Here is a 14,464-nt window from a genome sequence, read left to right on the forward strand (position 1 = left end):
ACAGGAACATGTCAAATAAGAAAGACATACACAGGAACATGTCAAATAAGAAAGACATACACAGGAACATGTCAAATAAGAAAGACATACACAGGAACATGTCAAATAAGAAAGACATACACAGGAACATGTCAAATAAGAAAGACATACACAGGAACATGTCAAATAAGAGACATACACAGGAACATGTCAAATAAGAAAGACATACACAGGAATATGTCAAATAAGAAAGACATACACAGGAACATGTCAAATAAGAGACATACACAGGAACATGTCAAATAAGAAAGACATACACAGTAACATGTCAAATAAGAAAGACGTACACAGGAACATGTCAAATAAGAAAGACATACACAGCAACATGTCAAATAAGAAAGACATACACAGGAATTGAGTAAACTGTCCATTATACTGACCACTATTAATTTGGATGTGTAGTAGCTTTTTTTTTTTTTTTTGCTTGCTTGCTTTTTAGCCTAAGCCAGGAGGAGATTTTCCTTTATCATCCTTCTTTGGCTTAGGCAAAATAAACACATCAAAAACTTGATGTGTGTCTGTATTAGGTCAGCTATATAGAGTAAGCTTCATAGGCCATTTATAAGCTTAGACTAAATAAACTAAAAAAGAAGCAATAAAATATTGCACCTGCATGATCACATAAAATACATGTTAAAAACAGGTTAAAATATATAAATATGTAAAAAAATTATAATAAAATAATAAGTAGTTGAATAAATATAAATTCCAATTTTTTTTTTCAAAGGACATTTTTGACAGTATTTTTTTGTTTGACTGTAAAACTCTAAAAATATTATGAGTTAAAATAGGGGAAAAAATAAAATTTGAGCTGTTTTAAAGAATAAAAATTCTATAGTTACAATATATTGGTTTAAAAGCACAAAAACGTCAGACAAAAATAACGCAGACGTCATTAATTTTTTTTTAACACATTGATCATGTTCAATGACCATTTTTTAAGAATGTGCTGTATTAGAAGACATTGTAAAATAAGTAATAAAGAAAATAATAATAATAATCATAATAATACTATGGATTTTAATGTAACTAAAATGTCAAAAAGGAAATTAAAAAGAAAAAAAAAAGCCACAGTAGTTTAAGGACAAATATGTTAAAAAATAAAGTTTGCAACCTTTTTCTGTTCTGTAAATTTTCACATGTGACTCATAGAAATTCTTCCTGAGGTTGCGTAGAAGGGAGTCGTTGTTTTACCGACCAGCAGTTTGCCACTGACACAGTAGCCGGGCTTTAGCAAATAATTCTCCTGTAACCACTGCCCACAAACACCCGCTCAGCTGAAGCAGTTAACATTAAAAAAAAATTGACAGTGCAATTTTTTTTCTAATTTTATTTTATTTTTTATTCTTTATTTTTACATATTGACGTAAAATATGAATGTGGCTGTATAGATTTATTGGTTTTAACAAACGCACACATGATGCCTATGTTAATCTCTGTTCAATAATATTTCCAAGAATAACATATAGTCACATTATTGTATTTATTATTATTATTAATAATAATAATAATAACAATAATAATAATTATTGGCTATATGTTCTAGAGAGCACCATCAAAATGCAACTATGTCCTATAATAAGAATTTAATTAAATGTAAATTGATCATTCACAAAATCACTTTATTAACATTTTTTTTCACAATACATTTAATTAAAATATACATATATAACTAAATATATATGCATACATATATGTATATGACACATGCATATATATAATCTTATATATATATATATATATATATATATATATATATATATATGACACAGGAATATATAATCTCTATATAAATATATATGCATGTGTAAAAGCATAAATATAATATATATATATACATATATTATATAGAGCCAGTGTTATAATTTTAAGCACGCATTCTAGAGGTCTTCTATATTTTTCCTGAAACACATAAACTCCAATTTTAAAGTAGATTTTTGTTAATGTCCCAAGTAAAACTACACTACAATAATCAATAATTACATTTTAAGCCTGCCAATATTGTACATATATATATATATATATATATATATATATATATATATATATATATATATATATATATATAAATAAACCATATATATGTATATATATACATATATATAAATAAACCATATACATATTTATATATATGTTTGTATATGTATATACACATATATAAATATATATATATATATGGTTTATTTATTTATTCATTAAAGATTAGAACTGAAAATTAAAGATATTTTTTAATTTGAAAAAGAACTGATGGTTATCCAGTAAGAAAACATTTTTTAGCTAAAATCGCAAGATACATTTGCAGCTTTCTAGCTCATTTCACCAAACCCTAGTACTGATAATTTAAAGCAACTCGCCCTGTATATAAACAACAATCGCTGATTCTGCAGCTCCTGGACTGTGTCTGTGTAATGCCACATAGTGCAGAGAGTACAGCACTGGACAGAAACTCCCCATCTATTCCCCACAGAAATGTCCCATCCTGTTAGTGTGCTGCAGAAGTAAATTTAGTGTTATACATGTGCCCCCTGGAGAAACATTCTGTTGCATCCTTGAGTTAATGCAGAAACCCCTCTGGGGATATTTACTGTAAATTAACATACTTGGCTCCAATCATAAAGCAGGAAAACACAGACAACAAGAAAGAATTAACTAGTACACTGCCAAGGGAGAAGGATAGATAGATAGATAGATAGATAGATAGATAGATAGATAGATAGATAGATAGATAGATAGATAGATAGATAATAGATAGATAGATAGATAGATAATAGATAGATAGATAGATAATAGATAGATAGATAGATAGATAGATAGATAGATAATAGATAGATAGATAGATAGATAGATAGATAATAGATAGATAGATAGATAGATAGATAGATAGATAGATAGATAGATAGATAATAGAGATGCAGACTGACACTACATAAACAAATGGACCCCCTCTGGGGTAGCTGTTCTAGGACTGAGCCTGCTAAATACATGTACAATCAAGTGCAAAGTTCTATCATTACATTGTAATATATTGTATATCATTTGGCTGTTAATGTGTATAATTATGTATCAAGCTGGCAGTGTGCATCACCATACATATGCACATCAGGCTGTCAGGGGTGTTACTATGTGCCGGCTGTGTATTAAATACTGTACATTTTATATGTGTGCTATTATAGATATATCCATATATACAATTCAGACTGTATTATGGATCATTTGGTGTATTATTTACTATGTAGTATAATGTGTTAAGCTGTATATTTTAACAGTGTGATATAGAGTTATATAGTTAGATATATAAATATATATACATATAGTGAGATGTGTATATATAAATATATATCACTATATGTATCACCATATATCTCTATATCACGCAGTTATGTATGTATAACATATATATGTGTGTATATATATATATATATATATATATATACACACATATATATATCAGTGTGATATAGACATATATGGTGATACATATACAGTATATAGTGAGATATACATATTACTATATATATCACTATATTACACTGTTAGATATATATAACATATATGTGTGTGTATATATATATATATATATATATATATACACAAACAGTTTAATATAGAGATATATAGTGATAGATATGGTAATATATGTATACACGTACATATATATTATATATATCACCATAAATCTCCATTTTACACTGCTAGGAATATATATAAACTGTGATATAGAGCTATATGGTGATACATATGGTGAGATATATATACACATACATATATATATTGCGCTATGCATATATATCTATATATCTATATATGTATCACTATAAATCTCCATATCACACTGTAAGGACTATATATCAGCAGTGTGACACATATGGTGGGATATATAGATATATGTATATATCTTAGGCTGCGCTGCTTTCTTCCATGGTGCTGCAGTGAGCGCTGACCGGAGTCAGGAGGGGCAGGAGCAGTGGCAGCGCAGCCGGCTGTGATCGGCAGCAGCACATTAGTGCTGGTAGTTGCTCTAGGTGGTGCAGTCTCCCTGTAGAGTGTCAGCTCCCCGGCACACTGCTCTCCGCAGACACACGTATACACACACATCTATCCGTCAGCCCCGTGCACACACATGCAGCACCCACCTTGAAGGCGACGGGCAGCGTCTTGTTGCAGCGCCAGTGAGAGGGCAGCACTGAGCACAGGAAGTTGGGGCTGTCAGTCCGGACCAGCTCGGCCGGGTGGTCGGCGATGATCTCCACCATGGTGCGGTTGTCGTGTGCCCGCAGCCTGGGCACCGGGAGCGCCGCCTCCTGCTGCTGCTGCTGCTGCTGCTGCTGTTGGCTCTGGGGCTGCTGCGGGCCGCCGGGCACCGGGCTGACGTCGCTCATCTTGCCGGGCTGCAGGCTGCTGGAGGGCGGGCTGAACCTCCGGCTGGTGCTGGGATCTACGGGAATACGCATCACAACAGCCGGGGGTTATTGTCAGGGCGATGAGGGGGAGGAAAGAGGAGAAGCGGGGGGCACCCCGAGGTGTCAGGGCAGCGGAGGGGTTAACAGATCGCTCACTGCACTACTAGTACATGGCAGCTGGTGGTGAGCTCAGGGAACGAGGGATCTTCGGCTGGGGCACTGGATCCCTGTGCGCAGAGGTGGATGGATGGAGAGATCCCCTGCTGGAGATCAGTTCTGCTCTTCAGGGATCCTTCTACTCCTTGTGTCGGGAGCAATGTCTGGATCTGGTGTTCAGGTGATGGATGAAGTCGGAGAAGCAGTGATGGATGCGGGGAGAATCCTTATCCTGATCAGTTCATGTGTTTAGCGGATCCCTCTGCTGCAGATCATGTCTTGTGGATCCGGCCTTTTTTTTGCAGGGGAACAGTTCTTGTATTAGTGGGATCCCTGTCTACTGGAGATCGATCCTTGTGTTCGTGGAAAGGAAGATGGCTGGAGATGATCACTCTGCTTACTGGAGATCAGTTGTATTTCTGGATCACTGTCTACTGGAGAACAATTCTTGTATTAGCGGGTCCCTTTTTTTTAGTAGACATCGGTCCTTGTATTTCTGGATCCTTTTTTGCCGGAGATGATCAGTCCTTCTATTTCTGGATCCCTGCCTGCTGGAGATGATCAGTTCTTGTATTAGCGGATCCCTATCTACTGGAGATCAGTCTTTGTGTTTCTGGATCCTTTTTTGATGGAGATGATCAGTCCTTATATCTCTAGATCCCTGTCTGCTGGAGATGATCAGTCCCTGTATTTCTGAATCCCTGTCTGCTAGAGATCAGTTCTTGTTTTAGCGGATCCCTTTTTTAGTGGAGATCAGTCCTTATATTTCTGGATCCCTGTGTGCTGGAGATGATCAAGTCTTATATTTCTGGATTTTTTTTTATTGCTGGAGATCAGTCCTTGTATCTCTAGATCCCTGTCTGCTGGAGATCTGGTAGCAGGTTCGGTAGGTGTCTACTCTCAGCTGCAGTCTACATGGGACAGTCCTATAATATGTGTCTTATGGCAGCAGCCCCTCTATACTATGTGTCCTATGGCAGCAGCCCCTCTATACTATGTGTCTTATGGCAGCAGCCCCTCTATACTATGTGTCTTATGGCAGCAGCCCCTCTATACTATGTGTCATATGGCAGCAGCCCCTCTATACTATGTGTCATATGGCAGCAGCCCCTCTATACTATGTGTCCTTAGGCAGCAGCCCCTCTATACTATGTGTCCTATGGCAGCAGCCCCTCTATACCATGTGTCTTATGGCAGCAGCCCCTCTATACTATGTGTCATATGGCAGCAGCCCCTCTATACTATGTGTCCTTAGGCAGCAGCCCCTCTATACTATGTGTCCTTAGGCAGCAGCCCCTCTATACTATGTGTCCTATAGCAGCAGCCCCTCTATACTATGTGTCTTATGGCAGCAGCCCCTCTATACTATGTGTCATATGGCAGCAGCCCCTCTATACTATGTGTCCTTAGGCAGCAGCCCCTCTATACTATGTGTCCTTAGGCAGCAGCCCCTCTGCACAGTCCTTCTATACTATGTGTCTTATGGCAGCAGCCCCTCTATACTATGTGTCTTAAGGCAGCAGCCCCTCTATTCTATGTGTCTTATGGCAGCAGCCCCTCTATACTATGTGTCTTATGGCAGCAGCCCCTCTATACTATGTGTCTTATGGCAGCAGCCCCTCTATACTATGTGTCTTATGGCAGCAGCCCCTCTATACTATGTGTCTTATGGCAGCAGCCCCTCTATACTATGTGTCCAATGGCAGCAGCCCCTCTGTACAGTCCTTCTATACTATATGCAATCCTCTAACTCTGTGCACATGGGTTATGTCTGGGAACTTCAGAAAGTCCCTAATTAATATGAATGAGCCCCCCAGCAGGAAACTGCTGTCTGTCAGTAGCTTGTCCCCCACCCACCCTCTGCACCCCACAATCTTATCTGCTGTATCCAGGGATCAGCGCAGCCTCCTCCAAGTCTTCTGTGATCTCCTTTATAATAATTGTAAGAACTTCTTCTTCTTCTTCTGATCTGTCAGGATTTCTCCATGAAGGCAGCAGGAGGAAAAGTAAAGAAAAAAAAAAGAAAAGAAAAAAAAAAGCTCCTCAGCCCCAGTGGTGGTGGTGGTGGTGGTGTTGGTGGTGGAGGAGCACTGGCTCTTTTTTCTGCAGGAGGCTGGCTTTGTAAATGATTAGGGGTTTTTGTGGTTTATATAGTGAGTCCTCTGCAGTCTGTGAGCCACACAGCAAACACGTGGTGTCCTGACACAGGAGCAGGCTGATTAGCAGGAGTGGTGCCCAGCCTGCTGCCCCCCATGCCCTGAGCTCATCACCAGCTACAAGGAAACAAGGAGTGCAGCTCCTGCAGGAAAGCCAATGAAGAACAAGCAGCAGCTGCCCGGGCTCAGAGGAGGCTTGTGCTTGTTTGTGTCTATGTTACCAAAAAAAAAAGGGCAGATCTTATAAAAAGAAGCATTTTCTGTACCCAATAGTAGTGGTGCTACCCTCCCACTGCAGATAAAGGGCCTATGAAAAGCTGCAGGGAGATTTGGGGAAAAATCTACTGTGCCCTGTGCTATTCCAGCAAGGCAGGGGGGGCTCTAGCTAGTTCTTACGTGGGAGGGGGGGGGGTGATACCTTACATTTCTAAAAGCATGACAAATAATATTATCTTCCATCCTTAGATAACTGTGTGGTCAGATTGCATTGCTTTGACAAACTGGCCAGCACTGAAGAGGTTAATAGGATCCTTTTTTTTTTTTTTTTTTATATTGTATAGGAATCTGCAACCTGTTGACAGACTCTTACTCCCAGCAGGTTCCATTCCCTCCGCTGCAAGGGTTAATAGCATGGGATGCCAATGCATGTGAATAACCCAACCTGTCACTCTCTACCTAAAAGTATAACTCTCAACATTTCCCATCCTTTATAGCATCACAAGAATTTTTTTTGCTAAGTACCTTCCACTGCAAGGGTTAATCACATGGGATGCCATTATGGCAGGCGAAGTTATTGTACAGGGGGAATCTGGAATCAGCTTTTTCCATCCCTCCTACTGCAAGGGTTAATAGCATGGGATACCATTCCTGTAAATGACCCAATCTGTTAGTCTCTAAAAGTACAACTCTCAACATTTCCCATCCTTCTCTCTATAGCATCACATGGCCTTTTTCGATTAAGTATCTTCCACTGCAAGGTTTAATAGTATGGGATGGCATTCATCTAAATGACCCAATAAGTCACTCTCTAACTAAAAGTACAACTCCCAGCATCTTCCATCCTGGTCCCTATGGCATCTCATAGGATTGTTTTTTTTGACTAGGTACCTGCAGGAGTTAATAAGATGGGATCAAAGGCGTAACTATAATAGGAGCAGGGTTTGTAATCTTATCTGGGCCCCAGAGCTTAGGAAGGGGGGGGGGGGGGGGGCAAAAGGTCCCTTCGGTCCATAGTTAGGGGTCCTGTTGGGATATTTTGCATTGGGGCCCACGACCCAACCTGTCACTCTAACTAAAAGTACAACTCCCAGCATCTTCCATCCTAGTCCCTGGGCCACCTCATAGGATGTTTTTTTTTCTCTCTAGGTATCTGCAGGGGTTAATAGGATGGGATACCATGATGGCTGATGAGGTCATTGTACAGGGATTGCTAGCCTTGCTGCCTTCTAGCGAAAACTACAACTCCCAGTATTTTCTGCAGTATCAGCTCCTTCCATTGCAAGGGTTAATATAGTGCGCTGCCATATTGGCAACTGAGGTGGTTGCACAGAAATCTCCAAGCTGTTGCACTGTAGCTAAAATTACTACTCCCAGCATCTCCTGTATTGGTCCTTCTGCATCACTGCATTTTTTTTTTTTATTAAGTATCTGACACTACAAGGGTTAATAGGATGAGGTGCCATGATGGCCGTTGAAACTACAACCCCCAGCATCTTTTGTCCGTGTGCATGGGGGGCGCACTATTTTATTATATAGCTAAAGGCAAATTGGAAATGTCTGGCTAGTACAGTGGGGGTTAATTACGCTTGATGATGTCATTACAGGAGTTTATACTTTACTATGACGTCAGTAGGTTTAAAGAGAAAAAAATGAGAATGTTGGGACACTGCAAGACCCGGTATGAGCTGACTGCATGGAGTTTCCTTGGCATGCTGGGGGTTGTAGTTCCACAACAGCTGGAGAGGCTGAGGTGGCAGTCTGCTAAAATACCGATATCCTGCAGCAGTATATAGTAGAGATCTGCAGTTATTACACAGAGACAATGTGTTACGCTGTGTTATACGGAACCGTCACTTTAAATTTAAAGAACCGTTTATTTACAAATTCCTTTCTTCTTGCTACAAAGTATCTAATTCTGTAACCCTTGATGTTCTGCTCAGAGCAGAGAAAGGTTAAAGCATCCTGGCATAAGTCATGGCGCTCCGTTCCCAATACTAGGCTGCGGTGTTCTTTATTTTTCTGAAAATAAATGTAATAATAGTAATCATCTTTATTCATACAGCGCCAACATGTTTCGCAGCAGCAGTAAGATCCCGTTATTTCAGGGGTGTTGACAGTTTGAAGAACATAATAAACTCTAGTTCTGCTCTTAAGAGGATTGATTGTGATTAGAAAATCAAAAACTGCTTTATTTTTTAAAAGAGCGCCACACCTGTCATCAGGTTGTGTGTGGTATTACAACTTAGCCCAATTCATTTAAACTGATTTAAAGGGGTTGTCTGGTGATGATACGTTACATATCACCTATAGCTTGTTGATTGCTTGGAGACCAGCACCGATTGGCAGAACAGGGAACTTTTATCCCAGTTATAATGGAGAGACGGTGCGCTTCATTCACTCCCTAAGGGGCTGACAAGCGCTACGCTCTGCTTTTTCTGGCAGCCCCCTAAAGAATGAATGGAGCAGTAGTTGGGAATCCGATCTAATGCTCCGTCTTGTAACAGTGGTAAAAACTCCCTGTTCTGCCAATTTGTGTGGGTCCCAGCAGTTGGACCCCACCGATTAGCAAGTTATCCTTCAGATAGGTGACTACTTGTTTTCACCTGGCAACCCCTTTAAGCTGCAGTACCAGACACAACCTGTGGAGAGGTGTGGCACTGTTTATGAAAAAAAAATAGCCACTTATTGTTGCTCCTGGACTATCTAGGAGGATGTATGACTTATATCCTGGGCATCATAAGTTATACATTATACTGTATATAGTGATATGGAACGTGCTGGTATAACTTAGGCATCTTCTCTATACTTTAAATAGCGATATATACTTTATGTATATATATATATATATATATATATATATATATATATATATACAGCTGGTGTAACCTGGGTATCTTCTGTATACAATCATATATGTACAGCTGCTATAACCTGGATATCTCCTGTGTATAATTATATATGTACAGTTGGTATAACTTGGGTATCTTCTGTATATAATCATATATATATATATATATATATATATACACACACACACACAAACACACACACGCACACACACACATCTTCTGTATATAATTTTATATATACAGCTGGTATAACCTGGGTATCTTCTGTATGTAATCATATGTACAGCTGGTATAACTTGGGTATCTTCTGTATATAATCATATATAATCATATATATATATATATATATATATATATATATATATATACACACACACACACACACACACACTTTCTGTATATAATTTTATATATACAGCTGGTATAACCTGGGTATCTTCTGTATGTAATCATATGTACAGCTGGTATAACCTGGGTATCTTCTGTATATTATTATATATTACAGCTGGTATAACCTGGGTATCTCCTGTATATAATGATACTTGTACAATTACATATGTACAGCTGATATAATCTTCTGTATATAACTATATATGTACAATTATATAATTACACACACATATGTGTGTGTATATATATATATATATATATATATATATATATATATATATATATAGCTGGTATAACCTGGGCATCTTCTGTTTATAACTATATATGTATTGCTGATATAACCTCGGTATCTTTGGTATCTAATTATATATGTACAGCTGGTATAACCTGGGTATGTTCTATATATAATTATATATGTACAGCTGGTATAACCTGGGTATCTTCTGTATCTAATAATATACTGTATGTACACCTGGTATAACCTGGGCCTGTTCTGTATATAATTATATATGTACAGCTGATATAATCTGGGCATCTTCTGTATCTAATCATATATGTACAGCTGGTATAACCTGGGTATCTTCTGTATGTGTTCGTCTCGTGTTCATATGGGGTTAAATCCGATCTACATTTCCTGATCTCCATCCACCATTAGAATAAAGTCTTTAAAAAATTAACTTTTCCGTCACAGGGGAGAGCTCTCGCCCAACTCAGGCAACTGGAGTGAATGAATGGAGAACTGAGACGTGTTGGGTTCCCGTGCCTGCACAGAGCCAGCGCTACACAGTGTTCCCGAGCCGGAATGTGAAGAGGGAAGTGTTGCACAATGTGGCGGGATCCCTTATTAATCAGCGTCCCCACCTCCTGTGTGACGCCGCCATTCTCTATCCTTGTACAGCTATTGCCCCTGTTTATTTATTGCAATGTATCTTTTGTAAGAAAACATGTTGCTAATATTAAGACTGTGAGCTAATAAGGGGCCTGCTGTGCCAAGAAGAAGGCTAATTACATTTCAGGGTTCATTCTATGTCGCACAGGAGGATTTTCTTTTTGTACTATTATTAATAAAAAAAAATTTTTACTTTATATTATTAATAATAACATTTTTAATTAACCCCATAAAGATCCGGACATTTTTTATTTTTGTTCTTTTTCTCTTCATCTTCCAAGAGCCATAAGTTTTAAACATTTTCCCACCGACTTAGTCATAAGCAGGGGTGTAACGATCGAAGTCTCAGAGGGTCCAGCCGCAACGGGGTCCATTTCAGCTGGACGCACATTCAGCTGCAACGTATTGTATTTTAGTGGCATGGAAGACATTATACCAGGAAGAGGCCCATGATGAGGAACATTATACCAGGATGGGGCCCAGGAAGTGGTACAGTCCCAGAATAGGGGACATTATTACAGGAATAAGCTCAGGATGGGGGTCATTATTACTGGAAGGGGCCCAGGGTGAGGGACATTATACCAAGAAGAACCTAAGATGAAGGACATTACAGCAGGAAGGGCGATATTGTACCAGGATGGGGGGCATTATTACTGAAAGGTTCTCAGGATGGGGGACATTATACCAAAACGGGGCCAAGGATGAGGATTATTACTGGAATGGGCTCAGGATGGTGGACATTATACCAGGAAGGGACCCAAGATGGGAGGATATTATTACTGGAAGGGGCACAGGATGGCGGACATTTTACCAGGAAGCGACTCAGGATGGGGGACATTATACCTGGAAGGAACCCTGCATGGAGAACATACAAGGAAAGGGTTCAGTATGGAGAACATTAATATTGGAAGGGGCTCAGGATGGGGGACATTATACTAGGAAGAGGCCCAGGATGGGGGACATAATTACAGGAATGGGCTCAGGATGGAAGGGCATTATTACTGGAAGGGGCACAGGATAGGGGACATTATACCAGGAAGTGGCCCAGGATGGGGGACATTATACTAGGAAGAGGTCCAGGATAGGGGACATTATTACAGGAATAGGCTTAGGATGGGGGACATTATTATTGGAAGGGGCCCAGGGTGAGGGACATTATACCAAGAAGAGCCTAGGATGGAGACATTACAGCAGGAAGGGCGATATTATACCAGGATGGGGGGCATTATTACTGAAAGGTTCTCAGGATTTGGGACATTATAACAAAACAGGGCCAAGGATGGGGAACATAATTACTGGAATGGGGTCAGGATTGGGGACATTATACCAGGAAGGGACCCAGGATGGGGACATTATACCAGGAAGGGGCGCTGCATGAGGCACATGCAAGGAAAGGGTTCAGGATGGAGGACAATAATATTGGAAGGGGCTCAGGATGGGGGACATTATTACAGGAATGGGCTCAGGATGGAAGGGCATTATTACTGGATGGGGGACATTATACTAGGAAGAGGCCCAGGATATGGGACATTATTACAGGAATAGGCTCAGGATGGGGGGCATTATTATTGGAAGGGGCCCAGGGTGAGGGACATTATACCAAGAAGAGCCTAGGATGGAAGACATTACAGCAGGAAGGGCGATATTATACCGGGATGGGTACATACAAGGAAAGGGTTCAGGACGGAGGACATTAACATTGGAAGGGGCTCAGGATGGGGGACATTATTACAGGAATGGACTCAGGATGGAAGGGCATTATTATTGGAAGGGGCCCAGGGTGAGGGACATTATACCAAGTAGAGCCTAGGATGGAGACATTACAGCAGGAAGGGCGATATTATACCAGGATGGGGGGCATTATTACTGAAAGGTTCTCAGGATGGGGGACATTATAACAAAACAGGGCCAAGGATGGGGAACATTATTACTGGAATGGGGTCAGGATTGGGGACATTATACCAGGAAGGGACCCAGGATGGGGGACATTATACCAGGAAGGGGCGCTGCATGAGGAACATACAAGGAAAGGGTTCAGGATGGAGGACATTAATATTGGAAGGGGCTCAGGATGGGGGACATTATTACAGGAATGGGCTCAGGATGGAAGGGCATTATTACTGGATGGGGGACATTATACTAGGAAGAGGCCCAGGATATGGGACATTATTACAGGGATAGGCTCAGGATGGGGGGCATTATTATTGGAAGGGGCCCAGGGTGAGGGACATTATACCAAGAAGAGCCTAGGATGGAAGACATTACAGCAGGAAGGGCGATATTATACCGGGATGGGTACATACAAGGAAAGGGTTCAGGACGGAGGACATTAACATTGGAAGGGGCTCAGGATGGGGGACATTATTACAGGAATGGGCTCAGGATGGAAGGGCATTATTACTGGAAGCGGCCCAGGATGGGGGACATTATACTAGGAAACGGCCATGATGGGGATTATTACAGGATGGGGACATCATTACATGGGGGGATAAACACGTATGTCTTTATAGGATCTAGAATGCTACAAGGGCCCATACATCTGACCAACATGCAGTTGGGGACCCAGTACCAAATTTTGCACCAGGGACCATCGGAGTCTAGTTACGCCACTGTCCATATGAAGGCTTTTGTCTGGTGAGTTGTAGTTTTGAATTACACCATTCACTTCACCATAAAAAAACCTGAATATTGGGAAAAAGATTTCAACTGCAGTGAAATAGTGAAAAAAAGCAATTTCCCTCAACAATCTCCAGGTGAGTATGATTGCGGCGATACCAGATTTGTATGGCTTTTTTAATATTTTAGTGTTTAAAACATTCAGAACTTTGTAAAATAAAAAAAAATTGGTTTGTGTCGGCATTTTTTGAGACCCGTAACTTTTTTATTTTTCCTTCGGTGAGAATGACTAAGCACTTGAGTTTTTTTGTGTGGCGAGCTATTGTTTTTATTGACGCCATTTGGGAATGCTTAGGACATCTTGATCTCTTTGGGGGGGTGCAGGGATTGGGAAATGGCAATTCTAGTGGTATGATTATTTGTTGTTGTTTTAACTCCATTTACATTATGGATTAATCTTACACTTTCACAGATCGGACTCTTACAGATGTGGCGATACCAAATTATTATTTTTTATTTATTATCACATGCGGAAAAGTTGGGTGATTAGAATTTTTTTTTTTAATAGTTTGAACTTTTTTTTATGCACATGTGACTTTTTTTTACTGCCCTTAAGAAACTTGAACCTGCAATCATATGATTACTATGGTCCTAAAAATTAACAGGCAGGTAAATGCTAACAGAATCAACTAGCTGCCTGTTGTACCCGCTCCTGCTGGTGATTCTGCTGTCCCAAGTCATCAGAGCAGC

At 39.9% G+C, this 14,464-nt stretch overlaps 1 protein-coding gene across 2 annotated transcripts in view; it reads right to left on the minus strand.

The window, feature by feature from the left end:
* RUNX2 (RUNX family transcription factor 2) overlaps positions 1 to 14,464 on the minus strand; it is a 246,987-nt gene that overhangs the window by 82,012 nt on the left and 150,511 nt on the right. For both annotated transcript variants that reach the window (XM_073673937.1, XM_073673938.1), the window contains exon 3: positions 4,173 to 4,474. In XM_073673937.1, the coding sequence (XP_073530038.1) occupies positions 4,173 to 4,474 (302 nt within the window). The remainder of the gene's footprint in view (positions 1 to 4,172; positions 4,475 to 14,464) is intronic.

This window comes from Phyllobates terribilis, unplaced genomic scaffold, assembly GCF_046119375.1.
Source record: "Phyllobates terribilis strain yellow unplaced genomic scaffold, ASM4611937v1 Scaffold_3__8_contigs__length_932513732, whole genome shotgun sequence".
Taxonomy (NCBI): domain Eukaryota; kingdom Metazoa; phylum Chordata; class Amphibia; order Anura; family Dendrobatidae; genus Phyllobates; species Phyllobates terribilis.